Consider the following 22,705-nt stretch of genomic DNA (forward strand, 5'->3'; position numbering starts at 1 on the left):
TTTATATTTACACTGTATTTAGAATATTTACAGTACAGTACAAAACATCCTGGAAAAGGGAATTCTTCCAAATTTACTTCCATACTCAACTATACCAGAACCAAAGTTATCTTTTTTTTTTTTGCAAAACTTTCTATACCGAAGTTCAAAATGGTTCAAATGTTAGTGTTAAGGGCCAACTTAGGATGTTAAGTAGTATCTCTTTAGCCTTATCAATTAAAAGTTGATTCAGCTGATATATTTACAGCCTGTTCTTTTCTCTAGCCCTAGGAAATGTCCCCTTTTTCTCTTCCCTCCCAACTACAAAATGTCCTTTACATAAGAACAAAAGCCTTATTTATCTGTGTACAAGATGGCATCTTTTGGAACTGAGCTTTTAAGCTGTATCAGCAGGCAGAAGAGAACAATTTACCAGTAGACGTATTTTTGCTCCTCTTTCACTTCCAGAAGAGGGAAAATACAACTCAATCTCTTTAGCATGAGAGGACAGCAGAAAAGGAGATTTGTTGGCTTGAGTAAGTTTTCAAAGAATAGTTCTCTGTTTTTCCAGATCTGATACGGCAGTGTTTTTCAACCTTAGCAACATTTTTGGAGAGCCAGTTTGGTCTAGCGCAGGGGTCCCCAACTCCCAGGCCATGGGTTGGCACTGAGCCAAGACATGCCAGAAACCAGGCCGCACCAACTAGTAAAGCCCCATCAGCAGGATGCAGGCAGCACACGAAACCATGAAAAACTTTCTCCATGGAACCGGTCCTTTGTACCCAAAAGGTTTGGGGCCACTGGTCTAGTGGTTAAGGCTAGAAACCAGGAGACCGTGAGTTCTAGTTCCATCTTAGGCATGAAAGCCTTGGGAGAGTCTCTCAGTCCAACCCATCTCACAGGGTTGTTGTTGTTGTGGTAACAATAGGAAGAGGAAAGAATATTAGGTATATTCACACCTTGAACTGTTTAAGAGAAAATAATAAATACAGGATAAAGATATACCAACTTTAAGATGGAAGGACTTCAACTCCCAGAATTCCCCAGCCAGCATGGGAGTTTACAGCACTGTAAAATACCCCCCCCCCCCAACAAGACACAATGTACCTGAATCACAGGATGTCCCCCTGTTTGTGCTTTGACTGCCCCTCGGCTCCCTTCTGTCTCGTAATGAGCACGATGGTGGGGTTTGGGTTGCACCTCAATCTGTAATTCGTAGGCGCCTGAATGGCTGGAAAGAGGCCACTCAAGAGGTGGAAGTGACTGAACAGGAATGCTGGGGAGAAAAAAGTTTGGGTTTAAGTTAGGAAAGAGAAGAAGTTTAGTTCAACATGTAGATAACAAGAACAGGCTGAACAATAATGACTCAAACAATCGGTAGTCATGTTTCTTTTTCAAAATGCAAGAGGGCTGGATCGACCACTGATTGGCAGGAGATGGAGAACAATTAAAAATACCTTTGCTTAACTCGTGTCAGTGGGATGGAATCTTTGCCTCACAATTAACCAACGATCACTAACTAGGAGCCAAATAAGAACCCATGGCAATTAATTCAAGAAGGACAAAGGGTAATGAACAGATTGACCCAAACCCTGCTAGCTATTCACAAGGTCCTGAAGGAACTCACAAGAGCATTTTCAGTAGCCGTTCAATCATCGCTGTGTGCAAATAGTGGTGATTCAGATATTCGGAATGTAATGAAAAGTAGAAAATGTTTATCTTTCTCCTTGTCAAAGAAGAGGAGCAAATTATGCTGGTGTCTAACCTGCAATGATTTGCTCTCCTCAAATATTATGCACTTTGATTTGCTAGGGGAACATGCATTTGCTGTTAGATCCAACAGAAGAATATCCAGGGCAGCTTAGGAGAAAAAGAAGAACAGGAGAGTTCTTCCCTCATTAAAAGAAATCCTCCTCTATTATATACAATCTGTCTCACAGATATACACATATCTATGAGAGAAATTCTATAGGGCTCTATAAATAGCAATAGCATTTAGACTTATATACCCCTTTACAGTGTTTTTACAGACCTCTCTAAGCAGTTTACAGAGTCAGCACATTGCCCCCAACAATCTGGGTCCTCAATTTTACCCACCTTGGAAGAATGGAAGCCTGAGTCAACCTTGAGCCTGGTGAGATTCGATCTGCCAAATTGCAGTCAGCCGGCAGTCAGCAGAAGTAGCCTGCAGTACTGCACTATAACCACTGTGCCACCATGGCTCATAAATAAATGTGCAAGACTTGCTACTTACCTGCAGATTGGTATCGCAGGCATCAACTGCTTTGGCCAAGATGGCGGCACTAAGAGGATTGAATCTGGCGGTGGGTTCCTTCGATTCTCCTGCTCACAGGATCCAATGTATTCGATGGGCTGAAGCACATGGCATGGCATACTGGCTTTGTGGGAAACCAATGGTGAAGGATCCGGAGTGGTCCTCCATATTTTTGTGGGAACTCCGCAGGAAGGATCCGTGGTGAGATTGTTCATGGCATCCATGAGACTAGATGAGGTGGACAACTGGGTGTAAGTGACTGTCGCTCCGTCTTCTCTCAGGGAGACGTGGGGAGAGGCCTGTGGAGAAGGGGTCCTCGATTGCCGTGGAGAAGAGTGGGGGTGCTGACTCCCGTAGAGCTCAGTGCAAGAGTACCTCCGTTTGGCCCCTGGCGATGACGACCTTGAGTTGGGACGTGGTGATGGTGAACGTGGCCCCAAGCAGGTATCCTCCACGACAGATGCTTGTGGGGACATTATTGGCGAGGTTCTAGGGGAATAATGAGCATGGGTGTTTTGAAACTGTGGACACAGGTCATCACTAGGGCCATTATTTGGTGAAACGCATGGCGAAGTATAAGGAGAGAAATTTGTCTCTGAAATGAAGCTTGCAGAAGAGCCACTGCTAGGCGGGCTCAGGCACAGCGGTTCTCGGTAGCTCTCAAAGCCAGGGACCGGCAGGGTAAACCTTGGGCTAGCGGTAGCTGAGCTGGACTGATGCTCTACCAATAGATCTGTGTCTCTGCTGCTGAAGGCCCCCCCTGAGTGAATCAGTTCATAAGATGGTGTTATCTCAATCCTAGGGCTCAAAGTAGGGGGACCTGCAGCCTTGTGAGGGTCCAAGTAGCATTTTGACCCTATGCTATCTGGCTGTCCATATCTGCCCATGTGATCTGCCGAAAGGCTAGACAAAGCGAAGGGGTATGGCTTGAGGCCATAATCCGAGACATCATCATGAGGGTAAGTAACTCCAGTGGGTGGGCTGATGATTTTATGTGAAGGAGTCGGTTCTTCTGGAAAAAGAAGGGTCGCTTTTAAGACTAGACATACCACTGCAGAAGCTGAGCAATCCTGGGTTAACAAGAAGGCATTAGCGATAGCGCTTTTTAGGAAAAGGTTACATTATACACAGACATCGATTGCATGCATAAGGCAGCAGGTCAGCCTTCTCAGAGGGGGAGCCCTCCGGGCACACTCCAAGTAAGAGCCAGAGGATGGAAAGAAATGTGCCCCCACTGCACCCAGCGTATTGCACTAGCCTCGAAATATTCCATCCAACCAATCCAGTATTTCACCGTCAGCTGCCTTCTGATCACGCTTTGCTATGACTACTGGTAATGGCACACTTGGTGTGGATCAGAGAGCAAGCAGTAGCTGCAGGAGACAGCCAATTGGTGCGCTGGCAGCAACGATGCAACTCCACACTCAATGCTGACCCTCCAGATAGCTTTTTCAGAAAATGCATCCATTACAGCCTGTCTCCAGTCTCAGTATGCCACTGACCATTGTTTAATTAGGTACCAGTCTTCAACCCTCAGCCCTTTGGCAATCATGTGTTATTTTTCCTGTCTGACTCATCTGATTGTTGTCTATCTGGGCCTGATCAGATCCTAACTGCAAATCTCCCAGAATATGCACAATCATTGTGTGCACAATCACACAATGTTAAAATGTCCCTCCTACTTAATTTCTTTTTTTTTTAAGGGAAATGGTATGATATACCTATGGATCAACATACCTGCTTACTTCATCATTTTCTAACATTCTGGTTGTTGTATTGCATTAGAAAATCAGTGGGTCAACGCTATAAACAGTAGACCAGCACTCAATCACGTCTAGCTTTAGGTGCTTATGATAAATGCTACATGTACATGATTTCTAAATGTGAAAGAAGCAGGATCAAACTCAACTCATACAGTAATGCTTTCCGTCGCGTGAGAGCAATACAAGAGAAGGCGCTTTGCTATGTGTCAGACAGAGGTGTCAAGAACAAAGCCACCAAGCATATCTACTGGAAGGCTTGCTTTTCCAATCTTGACTGGACAATTCATAATATGAAAGACAGCCTTTAGTTATTTGCCACTCATTGGCAACTTAATATTGCTAATTTATTACTGTAATCGCATACATATATGCCCATCATATTGTCCCCTTTTAGTGTGAGGAATAGTTGGAAGACTGCAGAAAGCGGGTAAGAGATCAGAACAATCTAACTTATCCTCTGCATTGTTCACTGTTCCTCTCCATATTCTTGCCAATAGTTATAGCTTCCCCCATAACCATGTATTGTGTTCTTCTTTACATTTCTTACCTGTCTGTTCAGCAATTTTAGCCACAATTTTCTCAGCTTCCTCTCCCTTTCAAGCCATCCACTCTTCCTTCATGCATTTGTTTGCATTCAACCTTCAGTTGTTCTGCCTATATGACCGAGCCACTTTAACAGGTTTATTTCGTACTGGTGAATCTCTTTCTGTCCACTTCCGAGTAATTCAACGCTCAGCCCAAAGCTGCTTCTCAAAAGGCAACTGGATTTCTTGGTTGTCACCAAAAGGGTTCCACCACAAATGCGCGTACGACAAAAGCGCGTGTGACTAAAGCGCGGTGACAAAACCGCACCGTCAAAACCGCGCGACAACAGCGCACCGACAACAGCGCACCGACAGAAGCGCGCTGTAACATAACCCTAAAAATAACCCTAAACCTAACCCTAAACCTAACCCTAAACCTACCCTAAACCTACCCTAAACCTACCCTAAACCTAACCCTAACCCTAACCCTAAACCTTACCTTAAGTTAAATCGTGCTTCTGTCGGCACGCTGTTGTCGGCGCGCTGTTGTCGGCGCGCTTTTGACATCGCGGTTTTAGCGCTGCGGTGTTGTCGGCGCGCTTTTGACGTTCGCGGTTATGTCGTGCCACGCACCAAAAGGTAGGTGGTGTGAATGATAGGAGATAGGATACTACACTATCTCCTGTCTCTCAGAGAGCTAAGAACAATCTTCAGAGTACTAACCATCAGATGACTGCAAAGAATGTACATCCTTCCTTTCTCTCCCCCTGCTCCTATTCAGTGAGAACTGAAGAAGCTTCATGAATGAGAAAAAAACAAGGAAAGTCCAGTTGCCTTTTGAAAAACACCTTTGAGACAATCATGACCTGGATAATTGAGAATCGCCAGACATTTATTCAACACATTCTTGTCCTTGTCTCTTGTTTTACCATGCACCCTTCTTAAGTTCACTCCACATTCAACTTACCACACTTCTTCTGACATACTAAACTTTAACTTCCATATGAAAAAGTGAGTAAACAAACACCTGGTCATTTTTTGCTTCTTTTGGCAGCCATTAATTTATTGCAATAGTCCACATGCCACCCATTATCTTTCTACTAGCATTTGCACATCTCAAAATCTCTCCATTCATTTTCAGCAGTCGTTTTAGAAAGGTAAAGGTAGTCCTAGACTTACAACACTTCCCTTAGTGACCGTTTGGAGTTACAACAGCGCTGAAAAAATGACTGATGACCATTTTTCACACTTATGACTGTTGTAGCATCCCCATGGTCACGTGATTTAGACTTGGATGCTTGACAACTGATTCGCATTTATGATAGGACCAATTCATTCAACAAATATTTTGCTTAGCAACATAAATTTTGGGCTAAATTGTTGTCGTAACTCGAGGACAACCTGTGCTGAGATTTGCTATTTGATCTTAGCCCAACCTACCCTACCAACAGCGGTGGGATTCACTTCTCTACCGTTTTGCAAATGTGAGTGCATGCACACCATCTGCGCACGCGCACCGCCTTCTGCGCCCATGCAGTGCTTGCGCAGTACATCGAGGTGGGTGGGTGGGGCCTCCCGCAGCCGCAGCTACCGGTTCGCCCAAACCGGAGAGAACTGGCTGAATACCACCTCTGCCTATCAGATTGTATTTGTGGGAAACAAATTAAGAGGAGGGAGATGCCACCTTGAACTCCCAAAGGAAACATGGTATATAAAGCTAATAAATAAAATGGATAAAAAATCTCAAATAGGGTTACATTAAAATTTACATTTATTTTTAAACTGCCTACTATTTTTAAGAGTATTCCCTAATGAAGGATGATTATTCAAAAGAACACAAGAATAAAACACTGTAATTTAGCAACTCCTTTGTTTTCTTGGTTAAATTTTACAGCTGCCTCAATCCCTAGGGATTTTCAACTTATTGTTCTACTATAGATGTTGATTTTTTTTCCTTGCAGACCAATACAGCTAATTTTGTTTTTGCCCATTTAAAAAAAAAACCCGCTGATCAGAATGACTGTTCCAAAATGACCCTTTGTAACAAAATTATGTCTATATTGTCCATTGTGTTTCTATTGTATTTTTAATGTTATTAGAATTCAGATTAGATTTTTAAAACTGGGAATTTATAAAAAGTAAGGGGCTTTATCTTTCCCAAAGCAAAGGAACATTTAAAGAATTTTCTACTGAAAAATCTAGGAAAACTATTTTTCATGCAAAATGTACTCCTTTAAAAATGATGGCAATGTTTGCCTTTAGATATCTGAAATACTCAGCTGAATAAAACCTTTGGCAGATACATAACAGCCAAAAAAAAAGAATGGGTATATGCAATGACGCTTACAATTTGCACAATTCCATATATAATTTTAAGCATTGGATAGTTTCTTTCAACCGGACAGCAGTAGGAGAATTTATCAAACCAGGCCCTGATCATATAATGCATCCATGCAATTTTAAAAAATATCTCTTAGATCTGATATATTTCCAATTACATTCTTCATACGACCGCAGGAAAATGCTGTCAGAATGTGGTGTCAGAAAACTGATGAAATGTCACAATGACATTCTTAAGACCTTATTAAATACCGTATTTTTTGGACTATAAGATGCACCGGAGTATAAGATGCACTAAGATTTTGAAGAGGTAAATTTTAAAAAAAAGTTTTTGCACTTTGCAGGCTTCCCAAACCCTCTACGTGCCCATTTTTGAAAAAAGTGGAATGCATGGGAGGCCAAAAATGCTGTGTTCAGTGTATAAGACACACCCAGATTTTCACCCTCTTTTTTAGGGGTGGGGAAGATCCATCTTATACTCCGAAAAATACAGTACTCCTTTCAAATTAGTGTCAGCATACTGATTACCTCAGTCTCTAAGCATCTTTCATCACTGGTTAGAGGGCTAGAATTCCTAAGAGATCTATATGTTTTCAATCCTTGTGGTCCCATAGAGAGAACCAAATTAAGAGACACTGCCTGGCTTCATACGTCATGCTGACATATAGTTGCTTTTTTTACTTTAGATCGCCATAGGATACAGACAATTTGGCAGGGGTGGGTTCCTGCCAGTTCTAACCTCTTCTATAGAAGTAGTTCCACAAATCTACAGTGCCATTTAGAACCAGTTCCAGCTCCCTCCCCCCGCTCGTCCACACATCATCAAGATGAAGAGCGAGAGGACGAATTCTGGGAGTTGAAGTCCACAAGTCTTAAAGCTGTCAAGTTTGAACACCCCTCGGGGTTTTGTTTTCTAAAGGATTAGGGATGCGAGGGTCTTGTAATTTGACAGCTTTAAGACTTGCGTACTTCAAATGCCAGAGTTTCTGAGCCAATATTTTAGTTCCTAAGCAAGAGCGTTGTTAAGTGAGTTTCTCCACATTTTGCAAGTTGACCACTCCCACCCGATCACATGGTCAGCAAGCCACTCCCACAAAGCAGGCCACACCTACAGAAGAGGTTCTAAAAAAAATTGAAACCCACCACTGCACTATGGCCTATTTAATGAACAGTATGTCAGCCCTGGAAGCCATCTTTTGCATTGGGCCTTCCGGCCTGCCACATTCAATGCTGTGGGAAAATGGGAGGGGAGATTATACGGAGTATAGGAGAAATATAGTCAAAATAACATTCCTTTCTCAGAGGGTCAAGGACAGCTTGCCCTGCACCTGGAGGGGTATGACTGGGAGGCATCTCCAGTTGGGACGGTGCCTGATTGGGCCACGTGAAGGACATGTGGGTGCTGGGCAGGGACTTGGGTGGGGAAAACCTGGAAGCTTTCAGATTTGGGTTTTCCCAGCTGTTCCAATGTGACATCTCTAATAAAATGGGAATTTTGAGCCTCGGAGTCTTCTTTCATCGAGGGTGTTATTTGGAACCTTGACACAGTAGTTAAAACAAAGTGTAACTTGACATGATATCTGTATTAAAATATATACAGATGATCCTTGATTTACAACCATTAATTTAGAGGTTACAACAGCATTGAAAAAGGTGAATTACAACCAGCACTTGCACTTATGATCATTGCAGTGTCCCACCTTCACATAATCCAAATATCGGTTGTGAAAGCCATTTGCAACCTTTTCAATTGGCTTCTGAAAAGTGAAATGAATGGAGGAGGGAGACTGGATTTGCTTAATACTTAACAATGGAATGATTCGCTTTAACAATCATGATAAAAAAGTCATAAAATCAAAGATCAAAATTCTTGTGAGAAGTCATACCAAAAAGCCCAAATATATTCATATTTTAAATCAATCCTATTCTTAAACTCAGGTGTCACACAAACTCATGCTTGTCCTGTTTTCATTGATTTTCTGGCTTGTGGCAAAACATGCTCAAGATCATAGCAGTTTAGACATGAAAAATCTATAAACCACCACGAATAATCCATTTTACAATTTAGCTGAGGAGTGATTGGTCTCACTCTCACACACACTTTGGATTGGGATTAAGTGGAGGTTGCCATGGTTTGACAGCTTAGCCTACTTTAATTGTGCATGGCATTGCTTCAATCCCTAGTATATACACATTCCAAAGGATTCAAGCCATGAATCCAGGACCGCAATGGTTATATTCTTGTACTAGTGTGATCGATTTGTATTATTTATTCTTGTGATGAACAGTAACACAAGGAAGGAAGGAAGGAAGGAAGGAAGGAAGGAAGGAAGGAAGGAAGGAAGGAAGGAAGGAATTCCAAGGAGGGATACGAGACAGGAGACAAGACAGTCCAGAGCTGCACCATGGAGGAAGAGATGTAGGAGAACTACTCCCTAGACCAGTGATGGCAACCCTTTTTGGCACCGAGTGCCAAAATGTGAGCGCGCACATTCGTTGGGGCCACAACCCAGAAGAGGAGCTGCCCAGGGGGCATGTGCGTGCCAGAAAATGAACTTCCGGTTTCCAGCACACAAATACACACTGGCAAGCTAATCAGCGTGCGACAATCAGCTGGCCGGTGCACATGCTCACTCTGGGAAATGGAAGACCATCTCTCCCAGTTTCCGGCACTGCCTGATGCATGAAGGCCAGTTGATCGTCGCACACGCACCACACACCAGAAACCTGGAAGAGGAACAAGCAATGCCATGTGTGCCAGGCCCCATGGCTCCACATGCCACTTTGGGAATGCGTGCCATGGGTTCGCCATCAGGGCCCTAGACTCTCCCATGGTCCATTAGGCTAAAGTACAGGTAGTTCTTAGCCTACGACCACAATTGAGCCCAAACTTTCTGTTGCTAAGCAACACAGTTGCTGAGCCCCCCCCCCTTTTACAACAATTCTTGACACAGTCACAATCATTGCAGCTGTTAAGCTAGAAGCACAGTGGCTAAGTGAACCTGGCTTCTGCATTGACTTTGCTTCCCAGAAGGCCACAAATGGCGATCCCACAACCCCAAGACACTGCAACCATCATAAATGCCTGCCAGCTGCCAAGCATTCAAATTTCAATCACGTGACTTTAGGGATGGTGCAATGGTCATCAGTTTGGGTCATCCATAACTTTTTCTGAAACAACTGTAACTTTGAATCATCATTAAACGGATGTAAGTCAAGGACTATGTGAATAGCGCTTTCTCCAGTAGTGGGTTCCGGATCCCATTCCAACCGGTATGGTTGCAACGGGCCTGGAGGCATCCACATTGCACAAGCATCTTAGCGCCTCCACAAGCCTCCGTGACGCTCCAGCTGCTCAGTGGAGCGTCGCGCAGGGGCTGTAAGTGCCATGCGCATGCGCGGAAGTGCCGAAGACTTAAAAGACCGGTAAGGGGCTCGGGCAGGTGGGTGGGCCCTCCGGAGCATCATACCAGAACAGTATCCGGTGCTCCAGGCACGCTCCGGTACGCCCATACTGGGGCGTACTGCCTGCAACCCACCACTGGCTTTCTCTCATTGTATCCTGCTACTTCTAACTATGCTTATACTCTACTACTGTCATCTATATTCAGTACAGGAAGAATGCAGATTTGCAGAGCTGCACTACCAAAACCAGACAAGAAGTAAAATGTAATAGCACTTTAGAATTTAATGTAATTAAAATATAGTTACATGGAACGTATATAAATGTTTTTCAGTCAGAGTATGTTTTCTCCTTCTATTATGTTAAAAAATATAACAAATTTTGATTGGTTGGAGCTGAGGGTGATGATCTGGGGCTCAGGTTGCGCCCACTTGATGCTTCACAAATTATTATTGCGACATCTTACTCGCTCGTTTTCCTGTGCAAATAAAAGTTTGCGCAGGAAAAATAATTTTAATGGACAACCGAGTGAAATCATCCCACCCTTTTTTTCATACTGTACGGTGTAGTAAGAACAGAATCCGATCTTTATAACTCCAGGAAAAATATGCATAGATGCAAAATATAAATGCCACCAATTTTTGCATGAACTTGACTCCCTATAAGGGATACAAATGCATCTGTCTGAAATGCTCAATACAGCCTACAAAAGAACATTGTAAACACCTTGGATTCCACAGGGTCATATTGGCTCAGCTTAGAGTGAGAAGGAAGGTGACATTCACTGAGTCACCACATCTTCCAGCTCTTAGGGATGGGGTTTTTTTTGAGGGGGGGGGCAGAGATACATCCCCAAAGACTTGCCACTGTCTAAGCTGGTATGCCAAACCCATGTGTTTTGTGACATCATAGTCTAGGGGTGTCAAACTCGATTTCATTGAGGGCCCCATTAGGGTTGTGCTTGACCTCGGGGCACTGGGGTGGGTGTGGCTAGAGTAGGTGTGGCCAGTTCGACATCACTTGTGTTAGGGGGCGCCTGTGGTGGTCAGAGATCTCTTCCAGTGAAAACCGGCTCCTGAGCTCCATTTTTGGCTGCAACAGCCTTTTGCTACCCTCTGCCAGCAAAAACAGAGTGTGCCGCCCTCCCGAGCTCCCTCCCTCAACGGAGCTCAGGAGCCCATTTTTGTTGGCAGTGGCAATGTGGGCCAGCCCTTTGCTATTTCCAGGCAGGTCTTGCGGGCCAGATCTAAGCACCCCGCAGGCCAGATCTGGCCCCCAGGCCTTGAGTTTCATACCCTTGTCCTAGTCTATAGTCATGGAAACATCCATGACGCAGGGGTGGGTTCCGGCTTCTGTTACTGCCGGTTCGCTCAGGAACATGCTTCGGGCAGTAGTAAAAAAAAAATGCTTCTGCACATGCGTAGAAGCAAAAAACAAGATGGCGCCGCCTACAGCGGTGCCGATAAAACCAGTACAGGGGCATGGCCAGCCAAGTTACTACCTACTCGGCTGAACCGTGTCAAACCTGTAGGAACCCACCTCTACCGTGATGGTATATTGCTTGCCCAGTTATTGAATAGACAAAGCATGAAGCTAGTACAAAATCTGCAGTTCCTGCTTTCAATATTAAGTAATCCAATTGGGTCTAATATAAATCTTCCAATCCAGGCTCCATGGCCACCAAAACCTGGAGCCTGTAATTAATAAACCCAGCTGCTAATCGTGCCAGCTTAGACATAGCTTCATGCAGGCTACCGTTGTTGTGCTGGAATACCTCCGCGGAAAAGACAGGAAGGCCGGCCAACAACTTATTGAACACAGAGGAATAAGGGGGATTTTTCTTGTTGTTTATTCCATCCTGACTAAAATGGCCATGTTGGATTGTGCCAGTTAGCATGCAACCAATTAGTCTGCAGCTGGACGCACTTCAGCAATGGTTTTGTCTAATTCATCATGTAGGTACTGTATAGGACTAATTGAAAGCAGTCCCCATTGCAAACCTCTAAAGAAAGCTCACTGCTAACACTTCTATTCTCTAACAATCCAGACTTCAATTTATTTTTTGAAATATTTAATATAATATGGGTTTAATATAAGCCTAAGGCACATTCTGATTCTATTACTGGTTGTCCTCAACTTACGACCGCAACTGAGTTGCCCAAATTTCTGTGGATAAGTGAGACATTAGTTTTGCCCCATTTTACGACCTTTCCTGCCACTGCAGTGATCCAGCTTGTAACAAGGTTGTTAAGTGGATCAGGCTACCCCGTTGACTTTGCTTCTCAGAAGCTTGCAAAAGGGGGATCACATCACTGCGGGATACTGCAACCGTCATAAATATGAGTCAGTTGCCAAGCATCTGAATTTTGATCACGTGATCCTGGGGATGCTGCAACAGTCATAAGTATGAAAAACGGTCATAAGCCACTTTTTTCAGTGCCGTTGTAACTTTGAACAGTCACTAAATAAATGGTTATAAGTCAAGAATGAGTTGTACTCTAAAGCCAACTGCCAAACATTAAGAACCACTATATAAATATATACATACATACACACACACACACACACACACATATGTTCTGACCCCCCCCCCATTCCACACCAACAGACACTCCAAGCCAAAGATAAGTTACGGCATTTAATTAACAGACAGACAGGTCCTTGGCAGCAAACCGGCACAGACAAGCTTGGGCAGCAATAAACACAGATAAGGCTTGGCAGCAATTCAGTCTGCCAAGCTCATAACAAAGTTCTCCGACATTAATGCCTGCGTTGATTTCTGCAAGAAGGGCGTGTGCACAAGTAGTTTTTTTATAGTCTGGAGACGAGCCTAATGATCACCAGCTGAGTGCAATTACCTCCTGTAACTGCACAACTGTTCCTGACACCTATTAGCTCTTCGGTGCCGTGTATCCAGGAACAACTCACTACTGGGGTCCGGCTCACTCTCCCTTGTCTCCTCCCCACTGGTCCAAGGCTCAGGCACCTCCTGGTGGCCAACCAGCCTCTCTGTGCCCTGCTTGGAGTCAGAATCCTCTCCAGGGTGCTCCACATCCTCCAGAGCTGACTCATCGGGCCCCTGCTGTCGAAGTCTGGTGGCAGCTCCAACGGCTCCTGCTGGGCCACAACACACACACACACACACACACAAGCTGAATACACGGGCTCCACTATGAAACTATGACACTTACAGCTTGAAAATTAATGAGTAGTTACGATTGGTCTCTGCTCTCCCATTCTCTCCTTCAGGCTTGCTCCACAGAATCCTCCCCTATCCTATCCCCTTCTCTCCCTCAGGCTTTATAGCCTCTACTCTCTCTCCCTCTCTCTCTCAGCCTTGCCCTACAGAAAACTCTCGTCTCCTACCCCATTCTCTCCAGAGTTATTTTCAATTTGGGAGGGGGAGTAGAACATCTAACTAATTAGCATTACAGCATATTAATAATAATATATGAAATACTAATGATCTGATGCTCATTTTGAAAAATCCTTTCTTAGCAAGCACCTAGAAGCCATGAGGAACATACATGCCAAATTTAAAGGTTGTAGGCTTTACAGTTCTAGAGATTTTGTGATTCTAAGTGAGTGTTTTTTGCATAAACTGTATGTATGTGTATGTATATGTGTATGTGTGTGTGTGTGTGTGTGTGTTTATACACTGTATGTATGTATGTATGTATGTATGTATGTATGTATGTATGTATGTATTGTGTCACAACCCCTGGTATGCCCAAATATGGAAGGGAGCATACTGCTTCCCTTTTCTGTCTATCGACTCACTCTGGGAGCCATCCATGCAGAAAGCCATTTTTTTAATGTTGCCTTGTTACATTTGTGTAATGTAAAACACACACACACAGAGAGAGAGAGAGAGAGAGAGAGAGAGAGAGAGAGAGAGAGAGAGAGAGAAAGAGAAAGAGAAAGAGAAAGGGGGGAGGGAGACAGAGAGAGAGAAACAGACACAGAAAACATTAATTTGAAGCGTGCAGTTTTGATCCAACTCAACATACCTCCATGCTCCTGCATAACTCTCATTATCTCTCTATATTTATTACTGTGACTTTTATTTTGAAGCAAAAGGTTTCACTTTGTTCCAAAGGTGCTTTTTTTCAAGAGGCAACTGAACTGTCTGGTTTTTCTTTGAAGACGTTTCGCTCCACATCCAAGAAGCTTCTAAGAGCTGAGGAAGCTTCTTGGATGAGAAGTGAAACGTCTTCAAAGAAAAACCAGAAATTCTAGTTGCCTCTTGAAAAAAAGGACCTTTGGGAGAACCATGACCTGGATGACTGAGAAATCTCCATAGGCATTTCACATTTCTTAAAGAAAAGCATTAAACAGGAGTCTGCTTTGCATACTTGAAAATAAAATCACACAAAGCTGCAAAGTATCCCCCATATGGTCCCATTTTTTTTAATATGTTAAGATCCGAAACTCAGCTACAACACTGAAAAGTGCTGGAATTGTGTAATTCTCCTTTTCCGCAAACAAACATGGACCTGCATTGGGCTGAGAAATTATTTCATGAATAAAATTTCCTTTACCCTTTGCGATATGAAAATATTGCTTATAGCAGCTGTGTGGGTAGGGCCACATATATTCAGTGCATTCCCCAGAAAATGGACTAATTTGAGTCATCACCAAGGACTCCACTGTTCAATCTTGAGCTACAAATACTCTCTTCTACCAGCTTTGTAATCTTCCCAATACACATTTCCCCAGCACCAACACTAGACTTTCTAACATCAGGTTAAGAACCTTTTAGAAAACTCATTTCTACAAAGTTTTCTTAAACCTAACAATACTATTAATTGATTAAACATTATTTCCTGAAATTTCACTAGTTGCTGTTATTAACTGTTTCTATCTGCTGATTACTACTTTTGTCTTGTTTATACATTTTCCTTTTACAATGCACTTTTAATAGATGTTCACAAATTGCCCAGCTGACTTATATCGATGGATGATTCAAAAATATATCACAATAATACTTAACAGAATCAAAGGAATAACAAGACTTGGAAGGACCTTGAAGGATCCCTTCCTCAGGCAGGAAACCCTGTACCATTTCAGACAATGGTTGTCCAATCTCTTCTTCAAAACGTCCTATGTCGGAGCATTCTGGAGGCAAGCGGTTCCACTTGATTAATTGTTCTATCTGTCAGGAAATTTCTCCTTAATTCTAGGTTGCTTCTCTCCTTGGTTAGTTTCCTTCCATTGCTTCATGTCCTGCCTTCAGGTGCTTTGGAGAATAGATGGGACTCCCTGTTCTTTGTGGCAACCCCTGAGATATTGGAACACTGCCATCATGTCCCCCTTAGTCCTTCTTTTCTCTAAACTAGCTATACCCAATTCCCGCAACTGTTCTTCATATGTTTCAGTCTCCAGGCCTTTAATCATCTTAGTTGCTCTTCTCTGCACTTTTTCCAAAGTCTCCATATCTTTTGGGAAACTGGAAGAACTCTCAGAAAAAAAAAATCTGATTTACAACAGGAGGAATCAAACTTTCCTTCCACTTTGATATCTCCTCCTTGCAATTCCCCTTCCCTCTCATCCCAGATCTTTCCTAACAAAAGTCAAGAAAGTCTTGAGAAGCAAAGGAAGAGGGAGCTGAAACAAACCAAGAAGGCAGGGCCTTCCTCTGGCACACAGTTTTCTTGCTACCTTGGGAATAGTTAAAAATGCCACTTCCCTGGGCTTGAGAGTAAACGCAACTGAGCATGTCCATCTGAGAACTGCGTGTTCCATACTCAAGCATGTGATCCATAGCTCAGTCTCCTTCCTTATAGGAAGCCACTGGGAGAGGTCAACTAAGGTCTGATTAACATGCTAATGACACTCAGCCCTATAACAGGCTGAACTGAGCAATGAAATCCTGACCTAGTGCCAAGAGGTTATGTTGGACTGAAGGGGTTAATAAACAGGCTTAAATCAAAACTCTGCAGGGGGGGGGGGAGAGCTTTGTTCCAGATCCAGTAATAGTTCTGGAACAGAGAACATTTCTGGGAATGAGAACTTGGGAATTCTCCTTGATGTACGGCTCCTGCTAGAACAGTGATTAGGAATCCTGGCCAGGGTAGCCTTTGCTCAGCTAAGCTGGTAACCAATTGAGGACCTTCCTGGAGTGAGAAAACTTAACAATAACAACTGACAGGTTTAGACTACTGCAAAGCCTTTGACATGGGCCTGCCTTAAAGACTGCCCAAAAAATTGCAGTTGGCACAACACTATAGGGATCTCCTACTGTAATATAACACTGACTTTCCTGCATTCTGGGTTTTTAATCCAATTCAAAGTCCTGCTTTCAAAGCTCTGCATGGTTTGGTTATTCAAGGAACTATAGGTAGTCCTTGATTTACAACCAGAATTGAGACTGGAACTTTTGTTGCTAAGTTGTTTTCCGGGTGCGATTCAAGGTACTACTTATGACCTTTAAAGAGCTCCATGGCTTAGGCCCAGGGTACCTGCGAGACTACCTACTGCCTTTGGTAGCCTCCCACCGTCCAGTGCGATCCCACAGAGTTGGCCTCCTCGGGGTGCCATCAGCCAGACAGTGTCGGCTAGCGACCCCCAGGGGGAGAGCCTTCTCTGTGGGAGCGCCTTCCCTCTTGAATGAGCTGCCCCTGGAGCTTCGTATAATCCCTGACCTCGGGTCCTTCCGACGCGCTCTAAAAAGTTGGCTTCTCCAGCAAGCCAGCCTGGCTTGAACAAAATAAAATAAATGATTGATTAAATTGTTTAATTTTTTTAAATGTTATTGTTAATCTTAATTGGGTTTGTTTTTGGAAACTCTATCTAATTTCCTTTTTAACTTTTGTAATATGTATTTTTTTTAATGTTGTATGCCGCCCTGAGTCCTTTGGGAGAAGGGCAGCATATAAATCCAATAAACAAACAAGCAAGCAAGCAAGCAAGATGGTTGTTAAGTGGGTTGTGCCAGATTTTATGATTATTTTTTTTGCTGTGGTCATTAAGCAAATCAAAGTTACAATGGTGGTGAAAATGATCCAGTCCTTGCACTTATGACCGTTGCAGAGTCCCCACAGCCACGTGGTCCAATTTTGGGCCCTTGGCAACCAGTGTGTATTACGATGGTTGCAACTTCCTAGGATTACATGCTGAGTAAATCACATGGCCGTTAAGCAAATTTGGGAAACTGACTTTGCTTCTTGGTAGCCAGATGGGAAGGTTACAAATGGTGATCACATGTAATCCTAGGACATTGCAACCCGTTGTAAATACACACCGGTTGCCAAGGGCCCAAAATTGGACCACGTGGCTGTGGGGACTCTGCAACGGTCATAAGTGCAAGGACTGGATCATTTTCAGCACCATTCCAACTTTGAACAATAGCTAAACAAATAGTCACAAGTCAAGGACCATCTGTATTTCTTCCAAATGTTTTCTCCCCATATTGTGTAAGCATCAAGGAACAGATGCTAAAAGTCCTAACTATACTAGAGATAAATTGTGGAGCTAGAGATGGTTCTTCTCTGGTATGGCCATGATGTTGTTTAATTAACTGCCCACAAAGGTCATCCTGACACCATCTCTTTTGGCTTTCTCCAAAGCTGTCAAGCCTCTTTTGTTTACATGGAGTTTTTAATTGTAACATGTGAAGTTTGGATTGTTGTTTTTTTAATGAGATTGGGCAACAGTTTTGCTTTTATGGTTTATTGATGTTTAAGTAATGTCAATTTTGGGGCAATAAAGGATTTCTTATGATGATGTTATGATCTTGAGTTGTAGGCCACTCTGAGTCTTAAAAGCTGGCCAGTATAAAAATAAATATAACAAACATACATTTCCTGGTGGGCTTTTGAATGTATTAAACTACACTAATGAAAATCCAGAGGATGTTTTGGTAATATCGGATAACAGAAAATTTTGACAAAGCCAGAACAGCAAGGAGCCCAATCCATGTTTACTTGTTTCAGGCTTAAATATGTATATATATAAACTAGTTCTAAAGGCTCGACACAAATTTACTGCTTCCTCTTGGTTTTGGAATTTCTTTGGGACACATTTTTGAGAATGTTTACAGGAAAGAAGAGAAAGTTTGGGATCCTGACCCATGGCTAAAATTGCATTTCTGGTGAACATCCAAAACTAATTTCAGTTCCAATGAAGCTAACATAATTGAGAAAACAGTCATCTTCCACAATTTCCAGGCACACTTCAACATGTGGACTAAAGATTTTTGTTTTTGTTAAATCCATCTCTTTGTAAACATGCTTTAATCTTGGAACATTAAAGATCACTGATGTACAAAGGATTACTTACAGACTCATAATGGTGTCTTCTGAAAGCAAGGAATGCCCTCCAGATTATATGTTTTGTTGTGATCTCTCTTACACTAATGATTTCCATCTCAAAAATACCAAAAATTAATAATCACGGCATTCAGGCACTCAGAATAAGGAAAACAGTCTCTGGAAGTGCTTTCCAAATCTGTTCAGTGGCATCCTTTACTCTCCATTCACACAGGATGAACAGTTATAATGATAATTTCATCCTTCCTCCAAGCTAAAGCCAAGATGCATTCTTCTCCCACTTATATCAACCCCAAAATCTCAGTTGGGATAATGAAAAGTGATAAAGAAAGCACTCTACAACCTTGGTGATTTAAGCAGAAGTTTGAACTAAGATTTTCTGGTCAGAGCCCAAAATGCTTGCATGATGCCATATAGTGCCATATACATCTTGCTGATGTGAACGAACTAATTTGGGACAATATTCTTTAAAAATGAATCAACATCAGCAATGGAGGTTTTCTAAACCCTTTGCATGTTTTCTCAAAAATAACATCTACTGGGGAGAGGGGGCTTGCAGTAAAAGAACAATGGTTCTGATTGCAATCTACGACAGACAATCAGTTTGTGAAAGAAGAGAGTTTAAGCAAACACCTTTCTGCTACATGAACTTTCCATCTATGCTTTGATTGTTGAAGTGAGCTTGAGCCTTAAAAATACTATTACACATTTTAAATATAAAATTTAAAAATTAAACATTTTAAAAATATTATACTAAGCAGACTTGCCTTAGTAGCAATTTTATTCCCTTACTAGGACTCACACAATGGGTTTCATACATGATATTACGGTGATGTTTCCCAATGCAGTTCTTCTCCAAGGAATGTATATTTTTACCTTCAATAAAATCTGCTGCAGAGAGCCAATGGCCGACTCCAAGGCCACAGCTTCAAATGGACCTATAAGGTACCAGTTAGTCCTTTGTCCAATAATGAAAGTATTGTGATAACATCAATAATCTCATTCAGCTTTGATTTCCAATGGCAAACAAGCCAAATGTTGCTGTGTTTGGTTCTATAAGCACACACACATATCACCTTTTCTCGAAAGGCTTATGGAGCTACAAAAAGTCCCAACTGTATCCTTATAAACTCATGAAATGGGTTAAGCACAATGTGTATCTTCACCATATCCATCCAATGTGTTTCATAACGCAGTATAATATCAAAACATTAAAGTGTAATCACCCTAATCATGACACTTAAACTTTTACTCTCTGTGATCAGTTTGAGATAGTAAAAGCACCTTAACGGGCCATGTTTTTTTTTTTCAATACAACACTCTTCAAGACTTCTTTTAACTATAAGATGCTGGAAAAGCCAGCATTTAGATTCCCACATTCCTTCTTCCATGTCGAGCAAAAATCTAGATAACCACTGTATGATGTCTCAAAGATACAGAAAATTCTAACCCGGGAATTTTTAACCCAAGGTCCATGATAGGTTTCAGAAAATCTAGGAACTTGGATGGGGAAAAAATACAATTTCATTTTCACCGAAATTTCATAAAGAAGGGGTCACCACATTCAAAAGGATCAAGGACCAGAAAAAGATTAAAATCCTGCTTTGTAGAGAGTAAGAAATGTGGAGATATGCAAAAGGGGATGAAGGATTTTTTTATTCCTAAATTATGAGATAACATTCAGAAGTGGGTCAGATTCACTGAAGTACAAGGAGGAGGAAGAGGTTAAAACACAACCAGACTTGCAAGATTCAGCTAATATAGCCAATCTCAGTAAAAGTAATTTTAGCCTTCCTGTGGATTTGATTTCCTGGTTTGATATACTTAGTGGGGCTGACAAGCTAACACTTTTCTACTGTTTTATGGTTGTCACCTAATTTAACTGAAAAGTATTATAGCTTAGTATGATTCTGTGGATCATATCATATGAAGAATTAGATGCCTCCATAAAGATAGGCATCATGATTCAATGCATTCATTTTAAGTTTCACTGATTCAATTCAGATTATTTCTATTAAGGGTATTTAAGTTAGCAGCCCTACTTTGATTTTGGTTTCAAACAATCACTAAAATACAAGTGGGTTTAATAAGAATTAAAGCTTAAGCTGTCTACCGTGGACCTTACACATTTCTTATGAGGTCCCTAAGGGGGCGTGCATAAGCGCACCAGCGTGCCTACCATCCCTGTCCTACTGTGCCATTTATATGTACTCTTTTTGGGTGTTTATGGCTATGTTTTGCTTATTTTTATCCATTTATTTGTGCCATTTTTTCATGTGTTTTTCCTACTTGTTTCCTTGTACTTGTTGACAAATAAACATAAAATAAATAAATAAGAATATCACTGACTTTTTTCTCCCCCTCTGTATGCCTAGGAATTAAAGATAAACCCAGGTTTCCCAAAGTTTGATAATAAACCAGTAGGCTGGGTTTATTGCTTAACTGAATCTCTATGCATTAAAGCTGTAAAAATATTGCCTGTGTTCATTTCACTAGACCCAGCACCGGAAATGTAAATTAGCAACTACTGTTGAATTATTTCACAGGAAAAGATATTCTCAGTCACGGTTTTGGCACTGTAAGATTATATTACTTTACACATTCTCAGTTATGGTCACAGTTGTCATTTGTTCAAAACACAAAAGCAACTGTAGTAGAACTACCATGAAGTATAATCTATCATTCCAAGAAGGTTATGTTCCTTCTTGCCCAAATTCAGGGGGGGGGGGGAAATTCAGTAAACCTTTGTTCATTCTACAATAATATATTCATTCACAAGAAAGTTTGACTGCTAAAAGTCTGTAAAGATTCTCAGTCATCCAGGTCATGGTTGTCCCAAAGGTGCTTTTTTTTAATTGTATTTTTTTCTTTTGATGTTTGACAATGTTTGACTGCCTTCAGTGAATTTGTGTACTAAACATTCTATGGATATATACCATCTAAATGAAGACTTTCAGTCTCATTTACAAAGTCTGTCCCCAGCAGTAAAATCATTCAAAAAAGTATGACAGGCCCAGGCTAGTGCTTTTGAGCTATTTGGTCATGATTGCTGAGAATTTTGATCGTTGCTGTTCTTTTGCAAACAGATTAAAGAAAATTGGGGGGGGGGGGGGGAATGGAGAGATTGCATACAGCTATTGATTCTATTCCATCCCAACAGGGCAAAAAAAAAAAAAGCAGTATGCAAACTGTTTAAAACTATGTGATCACAATAACAACGTCACCAATATTAGAGGCCAAAATAGCAAAAGAAAAAAGGTTTAATTTGCATTTATAAATGGCCGAGAAGCATGCAGAAGGGAATGCTTTGCAGGTTTCCGCGTGTCTGTATTTGATTATATCTGAATTGCAAACAGTTGCTCTTTTTCAAACAGTATTGCGGCTTGCAATTCAAAACTCCCGGGATCCAAGTCAATTGCTCTCTCTTTCTAGGTCAAAGCAGCCCTTCAACCGACTTTAAAGAGCGACGAATACACTGCACACCTTTACATTTGCAATTATACTTTTGCCCACTCTTTCTTTATGAATCTGCCATCTCTGATTTGGGGAGCCGGGGGGGGGGGGGGGAGCCTCCTTGTAGCTTCACTGTTGCATATATAACAAGCAGGCTGGGACAAATCCTGAGTTACAGGCTGACCTACGATATTTAGTATTAGCAACAGTAGCAAACAGTTCTTAAATTCTTTTTAAAATATTAATAGCAGAACTTAAGGAGTGAATCCCCCTCTAAAAATCAAAGATTATTGAGTCTGAGTGATGGTTTTGGGGTTTTTTTTAAACTGAGACATCCAGCTCTTGCTTCATTTCTTGGTAGATGTGGTTAGTGTTGGACGGCAGTAGAGACTTCAAAACAATTTGCTATAGAATTTGTTATGTTAACATGTTACAGAAAACCTGGCCAAAATAAAACTGACCACACTCAAAAGATGACCGAGAAACCATACTGTCCATTTTGATGACTAATTAAGAGGCAAACTCACATCAGGAAGTGTGCTGTTGTTTTCCACACCATCTGCAATTTCTGACGCATATTAAAACGTGGCCCCAGGATTTTTCACACATCGTGTTTGCCAAATATCTATGGGCTATGAAATAAGGAAACATCCTGGTATCCTGACTTTTAGATATTCCCAACGTGTGACGAAGGTGTG

The 22,705-nt window shown here is 41.9% G+C and overlaps 1 protein-coding gene across 1 annotated transcript in view; it reads right to left on the minus strand.

Moving 5' to 3' along the window:
- Positions 1-22,705, minus strand: part of NFATC2 (nuclear factor of activated T cells 2) — a 163,593-nt gene that overhangs the window by 139,173 nt on the left and 1,715 nt on the right. Inside the window, 2 exon segments of the mRNA XM_032218150.1 lie at positions 1,087-1,255; positions 2,234-3,266. Coding sequence (XP_032074041.1) covers positions 1,087-1,255; positions 2,234-3,266 — 1,202 coding nt within the window.

Source organism: Thamnophis elegans, chromosome 5 (genome assembly GCF_009769535.1).
Source record: "Thamnophis elegans isolate rThaEle1 chromosome 5, rThaEle1.pri, whole genome shotgun sequence".
NCBI classification, from domain to species: Eukaryota; Metazoa; Chordata; class Lepidosauria; order Squamata; family Colubridae; genus Thamnophis; species Thamnophis elegans.